The sequence below is a fragment of the Gobius niger genome (assembly GCF_951799975.1).
Source record: "Gobius niger genome assembly, chromosome: 19".
Taxonomy (NCBI): domain Eukaryota; kingdom Metazoa; phylum Chordata; class Actinopteri; order Gobiiformes; family Gobiidae; genus Gobius; species Gobius niger.
The window spans coordinates 20,141,925-20,161,925 of NC_136870.1; the positions used below are offsets into that span (position 1 = coordinate 20,141,925).

A 20,001-nucleotide genomic window follows, 5' to 3' on the forward strand; every position below is an offset into this window, starting at 1 on the left:
AGTAAAGTGGTGGCATGTTATTATGCCTTACCTAATTGTTGATATAGTATTACTATTGCTCTCTTCTGATTATTTTTATTTTCACGTTACTGTTTGAAGGACCATGGTCTCCTCATGTTGTAATGGGGTGTACTTTATGGCCTATTTAATGTAGCCTATGATAAATAAATGTTGATTTATATTTTCTTTCCCTTTACATGTGTAGAGTGACCACCACATGAGCCCCTGACCTGCACTGATCTGAGTGGATTCAACATATTCTCCCAGGTCGGCATGAAAGAACATTTTATAATATTCTCTCTACAGTAACATGTCCATACTACTACTACTACTACTTACTGTGTCTTTGAGTAAATATACTGGTGCTCGTCATATAATTAGAATATCATGAAAAAGTGCATTTACTGCTGTGGGCGATTTCACAGGAAATATTAAAACTCTAAATTTACATAAGGTCTGACTCCATAAGATCATTTTAAACACATTTAAACAGTTAAGTTTAAATATTAAAGTATCAAAAAGGTCTCGCCAAGCGTGTTCGTTGATCCCAAGGTCCGAGGAGAAATCACCAGAATTCAGTAGCTTTAGTCAAAGAAGATTTATTCCCTATAACAATTACAATTCTAAACACAGATTCTCCGAGTGCTAAAGTCCCTACACTAATACACACACGGTGCTCGAGCGGGGCAGTCCCGGGAAAAAGCACCTTCTAGTCTGCGCTCTTACAATATATATTATCAAAAATGTGACGTTCACGAAGAGATAGGAAATGAGTTGAGCTTAGGCCAAGGTCACCAAGCTTTTCTCTCAGCAGTTTTCCACTAGAAGTGTCTTCCTGATGCCTTATTTGGAGTTATTTTTCACCACACTGGTGAGGGCACCTGACGTCTCCATAGATTTGAGCAAAAGAATGCAAGAGCAAGAAATGGGGTATTGTTGCAGCAATGTGCGTGTGAAAAGATTGGTTTTCAACTGAAACTTAAAGCACATAGATTAAATTCATCAAAAACATTCAATAGCATTCTAAAATGTAACATTAGCTTAAAAACATCAATTTCCCACACTGCTGTTATTCAACTTAAACTATGAAACTAATATATGACAGACTCATGCAAAGTGCAAAGCCTTTATTTGTCATCATTGTGATTAATATGGTTCACAGGTTGTAAAAACCCCAAATTAAAAATCTCACACCACAGCCAAGTAGCCCACAGGGGAATAAAATGTATTCACTTAAGATTCATTTTTCTGGGAGCTTCCTCGCCGTGTGCAGATTTTTTCTTCACACTTTTAGCTGATCTATTTTTGGGTCCACTTTTGAGCCACTTTTTTTGAACTGAAATGTGTTAATAGGTCTGCTTTATAACAATTGTAATTATCAAGCAGTTTAGTTGTACTAGTGGTAGTCCATTCAACTAATACTTTAGTTAGGTTGGAGGACTAGTATAGGAGTACTATCATACTAGCTGTGAAAGAACTGGTAGGCTACTGTTACTAGTGGCATTGCATCAGTCACATTGAGTAAAGTAAGGAAATCTGAGCAATTTGTAAAAGTGTTTATTGTAACGGATATAACAATTTCTTATATCTATGTTTGTTCTTTGGAGAAACAAAAATCAATATTTTGTGTGTTTTTTTTGGATTACATTAATAAAACACAAATCACAGGTTTACCAACAGAACTTTCTAATTTTATTTTACTTGAGGAATAGTTTCCTCTCTCCACATTTGGCTAATTTTAGCAAAAGTGGCAGCAGCAGGAGTGAAAGTCCTGGGAGAATTCTGCGCACGTAATAAACCATAATGCTGCGTCATGTTGTCATACCTCTCATCACCTTTAGAGGGCAGTGCCACTCTGTATAAAAACACCCTTTAGTCTGCAGCAGCCTACTGTGTATTTCTCCACTCGCCATCCCTTATCTAAATGCAAACGACTTCTATTATCGACGTGGAAAGTTAATATTCCCCGTTTGCCTCGTTATTTTGGTCGCTTTCGGCTCAAATGTCGTGTGCAAGGAGCGGGTGCCGTCTCACTGACACAGAGATGCTGATGCTGCATGTCCCACCGAGTTAAAGGAAGGGGATGGGATGACAAAGCATTTCCTCTGACAAAATGATAATGGCCGCCCCGCTGAATATGCTTAAAGGGATAGTTATGCGTTTCTAGATTGGACGGGCAGACAGGAGCCGAGCTAGTGTTTGTGCCTGCAATGTCCCGGCCCATTTTCACATGATCCTCGGGGACTATTCGATTATCACAACCTCCAAACTGTTTCACTGTTACACTCCTGTGTTAGATTGTGCCATTTTGAGGTAACTGTAGGGAGAGTCTATAATAAGGGGTGTATTTTTCAACACATTGGGCTTTTTGCTTGGTCTTTAGCTGGCTTTTTGTCACCATACTACCTACATACGATAATGTGAGGACATGCTTTAGCATTGTTATAATGCATTCACAACATTTCTAGACTTCGAATAAGGTTACATTCTAGTGGATTTATTAACCTGTTCTCAATTGTTTTTGAATGATTGTGGGATACCTGCGTTTGTTTTTCTGTGCCTGCCTTATAAGAGAGATAGAGATAGGGTTCTTGTTTTATATCAGCACATAATTCCCAACACAAGGCGGATCTCTATTAAAAGTCTACTCCTAAATAATTAAGCATTCTCCATTATCTCCATTTTCATATTCACCGATTCGTCCAATAGAAAAGGACGTAAAACAGTAGTGACGAGAAGACAGAATGAAAACAGTCGAGATCAATTTGGTTCTTCTGACGGCAGATCAAATCCTGGATCGGTCACGGATTTAATCTTTGTTTATGGCCCTGGATTAGTCATAGAGAAGTGCCGGTGTAAATCCTGGTTTCACTCTGGATAAATCCTGGGTTAGTTCTGATTTGGTGCTAATTTAGTCCATTCCGTTCGTTTTACAACGTCCGTTTAGTCTCTGAAAGCTCTGTGTGGCTGTGTTTGATTCACTGAAAAGCACCTTGCATATGAAAATTATCTTTCTTGTGTGACAGGGGGAGCAGTTGTGTGCGGAACGGATTACGGATTGCATGCCTCCAAATCTCTCCAAATCCAAACCAAGCGACGGGATTATTACGTAACAGGAGCATTCGTGGGGCATCCGGCGAGGCCCCGTCACAACCGGCAACTGCATGGATTACAACGCGGTTTCACTTTATCAACAGTAGGTTAATGCTAAGCACTCATGGGTTTCACTGATGCAACGATCTGTTTTGGAAGCCGTCATGAGGACTCTAAGATAATGTAAGGGCAGGCTTTTTCATTTGTCAATTAGACCCATTCCAAGTGCAATTTTGATTTGATTTATATTAAATGTGCCGTTCCAATGACAGCAGTCCTAATGTTGCAACGCTTGAAACCCAGGGATAGCTTAAATAAATGCAGATTGTTTGTTTAAGCTTATGATTTCTATTCCAGGGCTTCATTTTAGAGACGAAACGGGAACATATTTGGTGTGCAGGATAACAAAAACAGTTACCGGACGGAATACTCCTATTAAACACTTTTATGCCATTGAGGATATTTGCTGGATCCTCCAAAATGCTTCCAGGGATCGTATAGCCTGAAACAAAAAAAGAGCTGGAGAATGCAAATCAAATGATGTACCGTACAATTTAAGGCTTTGCACAAAACAAACTACTAAACCGTTTCAAAGCGGTATGTTTCATTCAACAAATTTATTTGTTTGTTTCAGCAAATGCCCAAACTAGCCTTCAAAAACACTAAATCAGGACCAAAACAAGACTAAAGGCTCTTTCATACTTCATAAGATGCAATAACTTTTTCCTTACACTGAGAGCTGCAAGAACAAAATGTAAATGTCTTCAGTTACAATACATTTCCATGGTTACAAAGCAAAGATGACTTCATTTTGTTCTTGCAGCTCTCGGTGTCATGGTGTGATGGTGGAACGAGGAAAATAAAACCCATAATGCTGGACTGCAACAAAACTGGCAACGTTTAATAAGTGATGAAAACCAAAACAACAAAATCAAGAGACGACAAAACTGAAACAAACCGGGGCTGACGTTTGACAATGACACGACGAAGGACAAGGGAAACACAGGGGTGTAAATACAGGGCACAGGTGAAACACAGCAGGGCGGGGCAGGCAAGTAACGAGGAAAGTCAAAGACCAAAAAGACAGGTCACAATAAAACACCAAGGACATGAACAGTAACAGAAAGTTGAATGTCGTGAAACTGCACCAGCCCCTCATGGCTCCTCCAGCAGGTGGTGGGTCCACAGAAGGACGGCCTCACGATTCTAACCGGGCCTGTTGGTCTCTCATAAGGGGCTTCTGAACCGCTCTTTGTCTGACCCGTCACCTAGGACCTGTTTGCCATGGGAGACCCTACCAGGGGCACGAAGCCCCCGACAACAGAGCTCCCAGGATCATTTGGGTGCTTGAACCCCTCCACCACGTTAAAGGAATAGTTCACCGTTCTTCAATACAGTGATATGTTCTTACCTGAGCTGAGACAAGTTGATACGTACCTGTCTGGTGTGTGAGCTTGGTAGCTTCTAACTTCATCCTCATTTGGAGCTATAGGAATACATTGGGAGATCCCAATTGCTAACAACATCTTTCGTCTTTTTGCGTGACTGAGTGCACGCACAAAGACCAGACAGGTACGCATCAACTCGTCTAAGCTCAGGTAAGAACATATCTCAGTATGTAAAAACTGTGAACTATTCCTTTGAGGTGGCATTTCCAGGAGGGGATAAAATGGAACAAAATTATGAAAATTATTACTAAAATTGCATGTAATTCCATGCATTTGTTTTTAAAGGGCTGAGTTTGCAAACAGTGTCAATCTCAGTCAGATGGAAAGCTTTGGTGAGTTTGCGATATATTGCGGCTTCTCGCGACATAGATGTTGCATCACCTCATATTGCAATCCTGGGGATGGGCCACAAGATTTTTCATTCCAGTGTAGATTAATATTGTGGGTTTCATCGTTATCTTAATGGGCTGCAAGCAACAGTGCTTAGTCTATGGGTTAAAGGTGTCCAAAGGAATATTTTGTTCATATAGTCACCCACCAATGTTCACAGAATTGGCTTACACTTGCTTTATTTGGCATTATACAACAGCTGTACTACGACATTTGTAATCTGCATCCGGTCTGAATCTGATCTAAACAGAGACTGCACCAGCGCTGAACTAAACCGGGACTAATCGGGTCTAAACTGGTACTGAGCAGGTCTAAGCCAGGGCCGATGCTCAGAAGGAGGAGGTGGAGGCTGCAGCAGTATGACTCGCTAAAGTGCTGCAGCGTCAGTCCCTCCTCCTACCCATCCCCCCCCTCCCCCTCTCACTCTCCCTCTCTTCCCTCTGCTCCATCCCTTACTCTCAAACTGCAACTCACCGCACGCCACATCGCAATCCACGCCTGCGACGGGACACAGACCTAAACCCTGAATTATCCACCGAAAAAAATAAATAACACATTTGCAAATAAAAGAGAGTATTAATTTCGCTTCTCGGTTTCTTTTGCACAGAAGTCCTACAATGGATGTATTTATGAAAGGGTTCTCCATGGCCAAGGAGGGGGTCGTAGCCGCCGCGGAGAAGACCAAAGCGGGCATGGAGGAGGCTGCAGCCAAAACCAAGGAAGGGGTCATGTATGTAGGTAGGTCTAAAACATTTACACTTGCCCCATTTAGGGATGCGTGGCTGTAATGAAATGGGACAGTCGCCTGGTGCAAAGCCTGGTGCAGCCCCCCTTTTAGCCTTTGGGGATGTGAATTGGTGTTTAAAATCAAGCTTGCGAAGAGAATTTGAAGGATAAACTATTTTTAGCCATTTTACAAAACCCTGCCCCATTTAAGAATATGAGTTTTCAAATCTGTGTGGGTACATCCTGATCTGGGACTGCTTTAGGAGGAAGGTGGTTGGGGTGGGTCTTTACATTTGGTGAAATATTTCAAATGTTTTATCGTAAGATGAGTCAGGGGCATGTTAGGCACATTTACACTTGCCCCATTTAGGGACACGTTTAGTATTGGGACAGCGTCATGACGCAAGGCTGTGGTGCAGACCTATAACTTGACTACTGGCGCATGCCAAAATGATTTATTATTTAGGAGCAGAAACCATAGTTGGATGCACTGGAGAAAGGGCTGCCCCGTTTAGGGATGAGGGGTTTGAACTGGATTGAAGGGGGAATTCTTATTTGGGACAGCTGATAGGCGATGACGCGTAACTGGTGCAGACCGATTCACCTGACTATTGGTGCATTTAAAAAATAATTGCAGAGTATGAACCATCGCTAAAAATACTCTACTGTAGGGATTTGGGGATTTGGGGATGTGGGGTGTACCCTGGTTTGGGACAGTTGATGGGAAATGATGCAAGACTGGTGCAGACCTTTACATTTGCCTAACAGGACCCCTCGAGGAAGACTTTGATTTATTGACGATTAAATGGAAAAATATAGATATACCAAAAAGGATTGCTCCGTGTGGGGTTTGCACGGTGAGATTTGGGTGTATCCTGGTTTGGGACAGTTGTAGGATGATGGTGCAAGTTTGGTGCAAACTAACTAGGCTCATTAAAAATGATTAATTATTTGCTATTAGAAGCAGAAAGAATAGCTACTGACACCAAATAGAACAGCCGTCCCATTTCGGGACACTGTGTTACAATCGAGCACATCCCACTTTGGGACAGTTGACAGGCAATGGTGCAAGATTGGTGCAGACCTGCACAGTGTCTATTGGTTAAGAATAGGTCACTTTGATCATCATAGGCCAATTTACTCTTGTCCCGTTTAGGAGCATCCTGATTTGGGACAGTAGGTGGATGATGCAGCAGGATGTCACTGTTACATTTTTCTCTTGGCCCCATTTAGGCCAATGAGACAAATCAGAGGAAACAATAAAGCTTTAGATTTCAATTTGGAGGGTAATCATCGCTACTCTAGCCTGGGAGAGTGGTCTGACTGTGATGCAATAGCCATCGGGACACATAATGAAACATAGGGCAATTGAAAAAGGCGGTGTTGCCCCAAAAGGGGGACGACACATTTGATACCGGGGACTGTGCATGTAACATATGCTTAGGGGAGATGAATCTATCCACGTTTGGGACTGTTAAGGGGCGTAGAAAGGCACACGAGAGGGGTCAAGGATACACTGAGGGAACACGATACTTTTCAGGACATGACAATTGCAATTTTAGCACAGAAACAATTGCGTTATGTTACATTTATATCCACGTTCGGGTCAGGGTGATGCAGCGTGACTGGCGCAGGACACATGGGTGGGGGTGCGTGAGAGCAAGAGGGATAAAAATAGTTACCAGATGCGAGCATGTTTTGGATAATTTATGCACCATCGGCTATTCCATTTCGCACAATAGCTCGTGCATTTTTGTCCCATGTCCTATGTCTCGTTAGGATGAGCTTGGACGACCCCGGATGGAGACGGGCGCTGCTGCAGTGTTGTATTGCCGCACCTGCCTACATTAATTTCGCTAATGCCTTTAGTGGGACAGGCTGCAGCGGGACGGCTCCTACGCAACCAATAGCTTCTTACTGGATAATTTCCCCGATGATGACGTTGCAATAGCTATGTTTAGAGCAGTGAAGTGGCGACATCACAACCCGAGGCCGTGTGGTCGATGTCCCGTGTGGTCCATGTCCCGCGTGGTCGATGTCCCGTGTGGTCCATGTCCCGTGTGGTCCATGTCCCGTGTGGTCCATGTCCCGTGTGGTCAATGTCCCGTGTGGAGCGCATTGCAGAAAGGAAGATGTGACTTTGTAAGGCCAAGATGATGCTTCGTGCCTTTGTTACATTCTGCTTGATGTCAGGACGTTTCATGTGTTAACCTCTTAACTCCCGCCTGAACCGAGAGGCTCTTTTTCCTTTCATCATCAGATTTTTTTCCCATCATTTTTTTGTTGGATATTCAACTCATTTTTGTAACATTTTTGTCATTTTTTGTCATTTTTTTGTTATTTTTTTGTAATTTTTTTGTCAATTTTTCATCAATTTTTTGTCATTTTTTTGTCAAATTTTGATCACATTTTTGGCATATTTTTGTAAATTTTTTGTCAAATTTTTATCAATTTTTTGTCATTTTTTCGTCAAATTTTTGTCCATTTCTTGTGACAATTTTGTGACATTTTTGCCACTTTTTCATCAATTTTTTGTCACTGTTTTCTCACTTTTTTGTCACATTTCCATCATTGTTTTCGTCTCAGTTTTGTTGCTATTTTCACAGCTTTTTTCCAGAAGCTTTTGGACTGAGGTAAAAAAGTCAAACTGGAGAAAATGTGCTCGGTTCAGGTGGGAGGTAAGGGGTTAAAGGGTGATGAAAAGGGGGAGGGTGCAGCAAAAAAAAAAAAAGAAATTACAGAAATGAATGTGTTTCAGAAAAAGAATCTTGACTTTAAAATTAGCTTTTATGTATTTCTATTATCTAATATTAAAATATCTGCTATCGAAGTGCAATCTTTACTCTTTTGGCGTAGGGCTTTAGCTGAAACAATGCTTGAAAACTTAAAACCAGTCAAACAATAGTCCAATAATTGTGCCCTTGTAAGTCAATAGGGCTGCACACTTCGCAGTCAAATCGATATCCCAAAGCCTGCAGTTATTCATGCAATACAAAATTCTGTAAAAATAACAATCTGTCCCATGTTCATTGGGACTTTTTGTGCATACCCTGTTGTTTAGGCCTTGACATAAATGCTCTGAGTCTTTTCTCAAAGGTTAACGCTCCTGGACGTGTTTTGAATGTGCTCCATGAACTGAATCTGATCTAATTACAATACTTTTCGACATTGCGGCACTAAGAATCAATATCAAGTCAAAACGATTGAGAATTAACATTATATTTCAAACACGGTCACGATGCGGTCCTAAAATAATTGTGTTCTTGTTATCCAGAAATAACATAAAACCAAAGACAATGTAACTTCAAACATAATGTCATTTCGATGGAGCGGCAGCAGAGCAATAGCTGCAGTGTTTCTAAAACTGTGGTACTGGTTCAAAAGCTCTATGTGTTGTTCTTTCTGCATTTCATGTCTTTTTCAAATCAATTTAAGCATTATTTTATTATATATGTAAAATTACAATATAATGTAACTTATAATGCGATATTTTACAAAGAACTGAAAACAATCTGAAAATCTGGTTTCCGGGATTGTACCATCGAGTCCTCTGTTCAGATTTCATCAACATGGTTCAAGCTCAGCCTGAGAACAAGCTGTCGTTGTGCCCCAGGGCAAGACACTTGACACCGTCTTTGCTCGCTCCAGTCACAGCAACGTGGTTAAAGGAAGGATGTCTGATGTGAAAATCCACCAAATCACAGCGGTGACTCTTGAATTAAACTGCTGAATTATCTGTATATTTTTAAAGCCCTGGTATTGTATGTAGAAACAAGCTCTGATTAAACGAAATGGGAGTTCAAATCATTCTGGGAGGTTTCAAAGCAAGCTCACAAGGACCCTTTGAATCAATATCTTTTGATTGTATATCAGGGATGTCACAACCATGTTATAATTTTAGTGAGGGGGGGGGAAAAAAGGAATTACTGTCAGAATAATCATGACACCGTGATCAAAGCCATCACTTTCCACCCCTATCAGCCAACCTGGCCATCATTGTTGAACATTCTGATTTAGAAATGACCACTCTTCGGCTGCAGACATTCGTATTTGTCAATTTCCATCTGAAATGTTTGCATCGCTACATTTTCCTACCTGCAGTTTGCTTTTGTGTGAACAAATTTTGTCGACAGCCCCCTCTGCTGGTGGACAGGAGAGATGCACTGCTCCACTTGTGCACTTACGTAACTCAGGCATAAGTGCGAAATCTGCACGAGAACACTTCATCTTTCATTATGTAACCCCTGTTTTAATCAGCATAGCATGGAAAGCATTAGAAAACAAAGCAAGATGGCTGACTTGTGTGGGGGGAAAAAACAAGTGGGAAATGCATTGATGTCGCAGCTAAAGGTAATCAGTCTGAATGAAGGTATATATTTTCTCTATAACCATGTGGCGAATATAAAAAGGAAATTTGACTACATTTTATTCTTTTCATATCAGTAAAAACTGCACACAGGCAGTGACTGATACATAATTAACCATTTGCAGCTATTAAATATTTTCTATTGTTTTGTGTGTCCACAGGCAACAAGACAAAGGAGGGAGTGACTGCATCAGTAAACACAGGTACGCCCATTGCAACTATAGCACTGTAACACGCAAATGCCCAATGATTAAACACCCTCTAAAAGCATAAAATGGGAATTAAGGTGGACAAAATACTCCATGAATACGCCCCTCTGTCGCCAACAGAGGGCACAAACAGCACATTCATCACCAAGGGCTGAAATGGCTGAATCACATTCAGATTTCCATTCATGAATATAACAAAATTAAGTTATCAAATATGAAATACCACTGCAAAGGTGTCTAGAATGTTTTTTTCATATAGAGGGCAGTGGGCTATGTAACTCTATGGGTAGTGCATAGTTTTTGAATGAAACCTGCAAACAAAAATATGCACATTTGTCACATTTGATCACAGATTAGGTGCACAAGACAACAGTCACACCAGTGTAAAAGAGAAATGCCTCCTTTTATTACTAAAATGGACAATACAAATTGTAGCGTAGTTGTTTTTTCTTTAAAGTGAATTGGCCCAGTAATAGTAGCTGTCTTCGGATAATCGGAAATAAAGCGTAATCTCTCTCCTTTACTTTATTTTATTGCGTTAACCTCACCCTGACTCTCGTGCTGCAGTGGCGAACAAGACCGTGGACCAGGCCAACATCGTCGCAGACACAACCGTCGCCGGGGCCAACGAGGTTTCCCAGGCAACGGTGGAGGGAGTGGAGAACGTCGCTGCCGGGATCATCAACCAGGTCTGGCACCATCAGTCAGTCACTTTTATTGGGAGCACTTTCCTTTACAGCACAGTAGTGACACAGTCAAAGGATGGAAATGTTATAACACAGTATTTGTGGTAATTACTTGATAATTACTCATGTAATTCATCCTACTTTATATTATATGGAATATGTTAATCCTAATCTTAACCCTTACCTAGAAAAAGACTATATGACATGGAAACACTGGACTTTGAATTATTTACCTTTAGACCGACATTTCAGAATTCTATTTTCAGGGGAGTCCTGGACCCCGAGGGCAGTGATACCAAGAAGTAAAAAGTAGTAACCCAAACAATTACTCAAGTACAAGCAAAAAAGTATTTGGAGTCGGAAAATGTTACTGTGAGCACCGTAACTGCTTGAGGGAAAAGTTTGCTTTATTTTCAATGACGCCATAAATTGTGTGAAACAAAACATAAAATAATGCGGAAATTGTGATATTTACAAAGGAAGTTCCAAAAAAATGGCATGAAAATACAGAAAAAACTCGATAATTCTACATCTATACATCAAAATGAAGCATTTGCCGCTTAAATATTTATTCACAGTGGTGAGTAGAAGTTAAAAGTACTACATGGTAAAACTACGGTACATGTACTTGAGTAAATGTAATTGAATACTACCCGCCTCTGGTGACACCCAGCCTTATTTTTGTCTCCCATACCCCCTGGGCCTTTCAAAGTCTAAGTACTGCCCTGCTTAGAAAGTGAAGGACTAATACTGTTATTAATGATGGCTTCTGTTCTCAAATGTTTTAAGTAACTTTTCTTTCGCCATAATGTTCAAATGTAGAATTCAGTTTTATCTTTTGTCTTTTTTATATGAAATTGTTCTGTGCTAAGCTCTAGCCCTCTAACGCCAGGGCTCTCTGAAGCCTTAACCGGGAAACACAGCCTTGGGGACCCTAGTATTGTGCTGGAGTACCCAGAGGAAATCTGCACAGACACAGAGAGAACATGTAAACTCCACACAGAAAGGCCCACACTTCCTGGAATTGACCTCCTTGTGCTCACCATTGTGCCACCGTGCCAAACATCAGGGGTTCCTTAACATTTCAGACCAGAACATCCAAATTACCATAAGAACAATTACAGTTTAAAAAAATTATTAATGCTGCCTATTTACAACTCTTTGCTGTTTTAGGAAGGATAATATTTAATACACTGTCAATATTTCTCTCTTTTTGTTTTAGCTCCTGTCCCCCACTTTGGGAACCGCTGCCATACATATCTCACAGACTTAAATTTCTGTTGTGTTGATTATCCTGGAGCTATTGTTCACTTCTTTCTTTGTTTTTAAATATATATTTCAAAAGATTCATAAATAATTCATGAATATTTCCCAAAAAACTTACTTGGAAACTTTGTCAGGATTTTCTTAGTTTGTGATAATACAGGAACATGGCTGTACACAGCATTATTCTGTGATGCCCCTCTAGTCCTTTGTGTCATCGCTGTGTTGTAAAGCAAAGTACATCTGGGTCAATCAATTCATTTGTTTTTGGGATAGTGTTGGCTCAGTGGCAAAGGGTTCACCCACATACCTGAGGGTCTGTAGTTTGATCCCATAGCACATGTAGCTGTCTCCTGAGGCAAGACACTTTCCCCATGCCTATGTTCAAATGTGTTCCTGTGACTGTGCGGTGTCAGAATGGCAGCCATGCTCTGTCATTCTGCCCCAGAACAGCCGCGGCCACCACCGGCATCTCATGTTTGTTCATGTTCATTTCTGCAGAGCATTTTTGTCGTTGTGAATCTCTTATATTCTCGTTTCTTGTGTTGTCTCCTGTTCTGATAGGAGGAGCCAGTATACGAGGTGCCTATGGGAATTTTGCATGGGCTTTAATCAATAAGGATCATAAGGCATCTTTCTATTGTGTAAAGTTTGGATGAAATCTTACAAATGGTTTCTCTGCATGCATTAACAATTTATGTAATGACATTTAAAGTCAACGTGTCCTCTTGGGCGTTGTTCTTGAGTGGTTGCAGCGGTCTGTTGTGGTATGGAATGTAATGTAAAGCTCTCGATCTACCTGTCAATCTACATTACATTATTAGGGTGTGTGGTGCCCGGTATGCTCCTCCACAGAGGAGAAGCCATTTAGGTGCTCCGGACTGCTCCCTGTTTAGGCATGTCGAGTCTGTCGGGAGATCTAGGGGGGCCCTTGGACTCGCTGGAGGGACTGGAACGCCTTGGGGCCCCGACAGGAAGTGACTGGGAGAATACACCCTGAACTTTTCATGCAAATATAAATGAAGTCCTGCTATAAATGTTCAAATTAAGACTAAACTTGAAAGTACAAAACTTTTCTTATGACGCAAGCTGCATCAGTGAGCCTATGCTGAACCTAGGCCTGTCACGATATCAAAATTCGAAGTTCGATATGCTGAGGCTGGAAAATATTGCGATAAACGATATTGTTGAGGACCCTAATCCCTTGCTCTAAAAGAGTGTATTAACATATTGCAAAAAAAGCGAAAGCGAAATGTAAATTAAGGCACTGACCCTAAATATTGAGCCCTTAATAGTATTATATATCTATTTTTCTGTCATTTATTGAACGATAAGTCGATATAGTAATTATCGTGACAGGCCTAGTTGAACCTGTACTCTCTTACTCACAGCATGTGTCATTGCGAACAACTGTTTGTAGCCTCCAGCCAGCTGAGCAAAAGCTAAACTAGGCCATTGCACACTAAACATAACATGCTGCCTGGATTTTTGGTGCCGTGAAGCTCCAGTTAACAAAGCGACTAATCTGCAAGAGCTGGACTCCACGCCATAGTATTCCTGCCAGCATGATCTGATACAGTAGATATAACATGGCCGCAGAGGAGGGTTGCTTTGGCTAACATTCAAATTGCTAGAATAACCTTTTGGGTATGTCCAAGAGTATCGTTTGCAATGTACATTATACTTATACTCTTGAGTTTTGAAGTGCTATGTGTAAATTCAACCAGGAAGACTCGCTTGTTTCTTGTCACCTCTCATGCCATTCCTGTCCACTCTTTCCTCCCTCCTTCATTGTGCCGCTTCAGCCGTAACCCTCTTCTGCCCAATCTCCACCGCAGCTGCAGAGCCATCAGCCACTTCTGACACTCTTCTTTCTCTTCTTCTTCACCCCTGATGACTATTGTATATCTTTTGTGAAGCGTTGATGCTTCATGAATTCATCTCTTAAACATTTACAAAACATTCCTACTAAATTCCTGCTTCATGATGTGTAATTATTATTGTCTATAAGTCCTTTCATCATGGACGTCTCCACCTCAATTTCCTAAGCACCGAACTTCATCTATTTCATGATCCCACTCACTTTTCTGTCTCTATTGAAGTCTCTCTTGGTTGAATTATTTTTGATGAAGGATAAAACATTGACCTCCCACCTCTGCATGGCTGTTTGGTGCTTGCAGCCTTCTCCAAAGCATTTGCCACTAACTTGTCTTCACTAAGATAAAGTCAGCTCATTGTGTGGTTTGCTAATGCGTTGTTTTTGTTCCTTCCAAACAGGGAGAGTACGGAGGAATGGAACAGGGTGGTCAAGGAGGAGAGGTAAGAAGATACAATAAGAAATATTATTATAGGCAACATAATCCTCCTGATAAACAAGGCTCTTGGTATTTATTAAAATCAATGGGTGCTACAGGGATGGGCAGGTTTTCCTGGTAACAAGAATTTTGTCTTAAAAAAATGGGGGCTTCCAACTCATTTTCAGATCTTAGTGTTTAGTATATTATTTGAAGAAAAAAAAACAACAGGGTGCCTTTGAGTCCTCTCTAGGGCTGCAACTAACGATAATTTTGGTTAACGTTTGATCGAGCGGTTATTCTTACGATTAATCGATCAATCGCTTGGCTATGAAGGGTGTATGAAAATTGTATTTTTCAAACTTCTTACCACAAAAGCCTAAAGTGACGGCACTTGAGCTTTTATTGATTGCGTAAACCTAAAGTGAATGTTTGTAAGCTTTTTGTGCCACTCTGCTTTCTGATTGGACGAGACAAAGACAGATATTTATGAAATTTATGATGTGCAGAACACTACAAACCACAACTTTAAAAACAAAGTGGGTTTTTCAAAGGATGTTTACTGGAGGGCTGATTTGGATAAATGTAATTGTATGTTGTTGGTTTTAAATGGTGTACTTTCATATTACCGTATTTTCCGGACTATAAGTCTGACTTTATTTCATAGTTCGGCTTGGGGTGCGACTTAAACTCAGGTGCGACTTATATATCAAATATATATAATTTCACGTGTTAGTTATTCTTACACTGACAGATGCTAGAGGGCACTCTAGGCTTGTGTACCACTATCTGCTACTATGAACACAAATGCCCCCAGAGAGATCTCATAGAACATCATCAGATATCATATTCTGCAAGTAGATAAATATGCCACAGCTAGAGGAACATACTGCCGGGAGAGGCTTGTCAATGGTGCACCAGGATTGCGACTTATACTCCAGAGCGACTTATATGTTTTTTTTTCTTCTTCATCATGCATTTTTTGGTGGCAGCGACTTACACTTGGGAGCGACTTATAGTCCGGAAAATATTAGCTTTGAAAAACACTCTATTCTCTGTATATTCTGCATGCGGTTCTCAAGCTGTGGTACATGACGTCGCCAGGTGCTATTCAGGGTCATTTGCACTTTCTGTTTTTATATCCATTTTTATTAGAGATCATTTGATTCATGTTTCAGCAATGTTTAGACATGGTTGTTGAACTTTTTTTTTCTCATGTGCTCATTCTAACCTTTTTCCCCCCCTCTCCTCAGGGATATTAACCCACCTCAGGACCCCCTCTTCTCCCCGTCCCGTGCTGCCCTCGCCTTGCTGTACCAGACTCCAGATGTTCAGCATATTTTTTTGTGACTCTTTATTGAACCAAATCAACAACAACAACAACAACAACAACAAAATAACAGACTTTTCTTGGCGTCGCACCTCTGCCTCTCGAATACCTCCTCCACATTACAAAACTTCAAGCCCGACACAGCAGCCGCCACCGGCCTCTCGCACTGATGTTTTCTTGCCTTTAAAAGTCATCGAATTTTATTGCAGCTTGTTGTAGCTTTGTCCCCGAATCACTGTGTGTTGTTATCCCGTTGTAATTCGCCTCACCCATGCACACTTTTGGAGACGCTTCACCGGCTAACATGCGGAAAACAATGGTGCGATAAGCAAAGTGGAAAGTCTATTGAGTAGTAAGGAAAGAAATGGCATTGAGCATGACTGGTGGCTATTTGAGAATCTATGAATCCAAGAGTAGAATATGTTTATGCATGTTATAGAGTAAATATCATTGATTAAACACTAACGAATAGTTTCTTGTCGACAGCACTCATAGTTGTAGGCTACATGTTTTGTGTTGGACCTACATAGAAAAGACTAATACAGTATAGCTAATTTCCCCCCACTTCGTCCAAAAATACAACAAGTATCACAAATGGTCGTTTTTGCTTCATATATGATCATAAACATCAACTAAACAATATATATTGATTGATTTATAGGGGCTATTGGTGACATTTTACTAGCCTCGGCAGACATCTTTTGGAAACACTAACGTAGCCTATAACCCTGTAGACACGTAGCCTTGTCTATCTATTGCAAGAAAGTTCAGGGCAAAATGTATTGTTGGTAACTGCATGTGTATGTCTAACAACCTATCTTTACAGTGGACACTTAGCTTGTTTAGGAGAGCATTGTTAGCAGCATTTACCAGTTCTTCGAAGCTAACCTAAGCTAAGCTAATGAGCAAGATTTAGGCTAATTCTTCTAGTGTGCTTTTTTATATCAATATACTAAAATTGTTAATGCCCCCTAAATAATGAACTAAAATGGTTACTGAAATAAACTAATTCAATGTAACAAGGCTAACATTCTTGAATACGATAATAAATGATACGCTAACATGCTAATATCCGTTAAAACGTAACCTCCCACTTCTACTTAGCATGAGTTGCTAATGAAGAGCTAACACAACTGACAAACAACAAGCAATAACTAGGCTATTTTGGGCCATAACAAAAAGTCTAATCCCTGAGCCAATAATTTTGATTAACTTTATTCAATAACTTTGTCAAACTTGTAGTAAAAAGTAAGCTAGTTGTAAATATGTAATTTCCAGAGCCACATAGACCCTGGTTAGAGAGTCCCCTGTGAAAGACCCCCCGATCATAGACAGTAAAATAAGGCTACACACAGAATAAATGGCAGAAAAGGCAGTGGATCGGTGACCTCAGATTACTTCTCAAATGTCAATGCCAGCAACACCATCAAAGCCCATCATTTGTTGTGGAGTAGGAATAAAACAAAAGAACAGTGGGATGTGGAATGCGTTGTGTTCAGGGTCTGCAGATGCAAACATTACCCTTTTGTGGTGAATTAGACCAAGGAAGGGTTACCCAGTGATGCATGTGTAGGATTTTCTTTGGTCATTTTTAGCTGTTGTGAAAGTGACATTTTTGTCCTTTAATGCATTGGAATGATCTTGTGAGTAGTTTAAAAAATACAGAAGGACTGAGTTTAGGACATGACAAGTGTTTGAATAGGAAGGATTATAAAAATGTGAATGAGATGTTGGATATGTTAGCTGGTGAAGCATCTCTGTTTTACTTTGAAGCCAATGGAAAGTAAAGCCTGCATGTTGCCTTATCACCTACACACTACACACTACACACAACACTAACGTCACACCACACACACGCTACACAAAGCACACACTTTTAGTTCAAAGCAGATTCCCTGATTTTATAAACTGTACCGGTCAAAATAAATTGTATTGTTCAAATCCACCAACGTTTTTCTGTGTATTTTGGGACAACATGAACAAAGTCACTTCTGTGTATGGGACTTAAGAACAAGAAACAAAACCCTAGTGTAAAAGTAAATAGCCTACTATTTGTAAGGAAAAGTAAGACCAAAACTTTCCAATTTTCTTTTTTCTTCTTTTCTTTTTTACAGCTAATTTGTTGAATGTTAGAAGAAGATAGAGAGTATGCGCTTATACATTTCAGTTCAAAACAAATCCCAACAAATCAATTTTGACACTCATTTCGCTCTGTTGCCATGTTGTTGCTAAGCTGACACATCACATGCTTTACTCATATGAGCCATTTAATTATAATCATCAAGAAGGAGTGGCTTTATCTTTACAAGCAGAAACTCCGAGGCAACATTTGTGAACTTTCACTTTCTCCAAGTTGATTTCGCAAAGGGTGTAATGTGATCTGCTCCACAAATAAAATAAAGTGGCTTGGTAGGAATTCACCAGTTCACCACTATCTACTGCATGAGAGTTCATCTGCTGTGGTCAAAGAGGACAATGAAAATACAAATGCAGTAATTTCTTGGAAAAAAAACAGGGAGGAAAAAGTGAAGGAAAAGCAGGTGAAGGGGAAAAAGTAGTAGGAGGAGATGGAGGTGATGGAGGAGAAGAAAGTGAAGAAGGAGAAGCAGGTGAAAGTGGAATAGTGGAATAGAGGACGAAGGTGAAGGAGGAGAGTGGGGCAAAATGAGGCAAATCGATAGAGCAGTGAGCAGGACCCCCTCAGAAAATTTGAAATGGGTCAACACTGTGCAACGAGAGGAGGGCTACTGAATGAAAGCACCTTTGTTTTTGCATTTGTGGTTCCCTTTTCCAAAATAATAACATTTACATGACTCTACTGATGTTGAGTGTGTGACTGATTTGTTAAGGTTTGGTGTAATAATAAATAACTTGATTCTGGGGGTGTTATTGTGCGTGAGCTGCTTTTCTCGGGGATCAAGATGTGGAAAATAAAAGAAAACAAGATTTGATCATGTTTAATTCACAGCTAATATGATTAATTTAGGATAACTCATAATCACGTGTCACTTTTCACTGTTATTACAATGTCATTATGGTATCATAAGGGAGTGTAGGGGAAAGCTGCAGACCCAGAGCCATCTACCGTGAAGCGAATCCACTGTGATAGTGCGCCCTCTGCTGGATAAGATGGATCTAGAGTGTCGATCAGCTTTTATATATATACTAGCTGAGACCCGGCCTTCGGCCGGGCCTCGCTAGTCTCCACATTTGATATACTGAGATTATGAGTGATTACAAAGAAATGTCCAACCCGTCACACAGTTCAGCTGTAGACCAGTGGTTCCCAACCCATTCCAAAAACTATGGCCACTACAAATGAGTAAAAGAATGAATGCAAAAAAAAATGTCAAACAAACTGCAATTGGAGTGTTTGATGCACCCGTACTCCTTGCTTATAAACTACAACGACAATATTTTCGCTAAACTCGGGGAACAGGATTCAAGAGACAGTGGAATAATTATGGAGAAATATTAGGGGTTCAGTTCTAACGGTTTGGTTCACGGTGCAGGACCCGTGGTTGGGTGCATCACGGTAGTGTACAATAAAAAAAATAGTGAGTAGGTGTTGAAATGAAATAGCCTAATGATCGTTGTTAGACAGTATTTATAACCTTACAATAAAATTGGCAATGCTTTCCAAGCTGCTTTAGAATAAAATGTACCTCTGGGCTCAATACGTGAAAGCAAAATAGAAAGCAAATGGTCCAGCAGCAAAGTAAAAAAAAAGATAAAAAGAAAAAAAACTACGCAGTGCAGGCCATGCGCTCGTTAAGTGGTAGTGTCATTGTCGCTTTTACGCACACGGAGGATAAATCAGTTGGAGCAGCGCGTGTGATTAGAGGCTCGTGTTTGAGCAGGTTTGGGGCGCACACGCACACGCACACACACACACACGCACACATACATACACACACGCACGAACACACACACACACGCGCACACATACAGACGAACGCACACACGCGCACACAGCGCCCTGTTGGGATGCGCACGCGCACACATACATACACACACGCACGAACACACACACATGCGCGCCCACACACATCACCCTGTTTGGATGCGCGCACACGCACGGCAGTCAGATCTCATGCACTCGCGTTGTTGTGACAGCGGGTTGTCCTCGGACAGCAGCACCGCGGTCCATAAGGACCCGTGGCCAATGCACGAGGCCGGTGGGACTCGTCACGTGG

General features: G+C 40.8%; 2 protein-coding genes across 3 annotated transcripts in view; both read left to right on the top strand.

Annotated features, from left to right (window-relative positions):
• Positions 1-20,001, top strand: part of samd8 (sterile alpha motif domain containing 8) — a 243,737-nt gene that overhangs the window by 27,475 nt on the left and 196,261 nt on the right. The gene's annotated exons all lie outside the window — the stretch shown is intronic.
• sncgb (synuclein, gamma b (breast cancer-specific protein 1)) lies at positions 5,378-16,155 on the top strand. 2 transcript variants are annotated; one of them, XM_079577305.1, is made up of 6 exons: positions 5,378-5,669; positions 10,185-10,226; positions 10,800-10,921; positions 12,746-12,763; positions 14,459-14,500; positions 15,729-16,155. In XM_079577305.1, the coding sequence occupies exons 1-6, from the start codon at positions 5,549-5,551 to the stop codon at positions 15,735-15,737; spliced, it is 354 nt and encodes a 117-aa protein (XP_079433431.1). In that variant the 5' UTR covers positions 5,378-5,548; the 3' UTR covers positions 15,738-16,155. The 2 variants fall into 2 exon arrangements, with proteins under 2 accessions (XP_079433431.1, XP_079433432.1); XM_079577306.1 differs by lacking the exon at positions 12,746-12,763 and having other exon boundaries at positions 5,382-5,669.

Bases quoted from the DNA above. Each gene is read 5' to 3' on its own strand.
- sncgb (XM_079577305.1), top strand. From the start codon at position 5,549: ATGGATGTATTTATGAAAGGGTTCTCCATGGCCAAGGAGGGGGTCGTA. The intron at 5,670-10,184 runs GTAGGTCTAAAA...GTGTGTCCACAG, and splicing joins GGAAGGGGTCATGTATGTAG to GCAACAAGACAAAGGAGGGA. The intron at 10,227-10,799 runs GTACGCCCATTG...CTCGTGCTGCAG, and splicing joins GACTGCATCAGTAAACACAG to TGGCGAACAAGACCGTGGAC.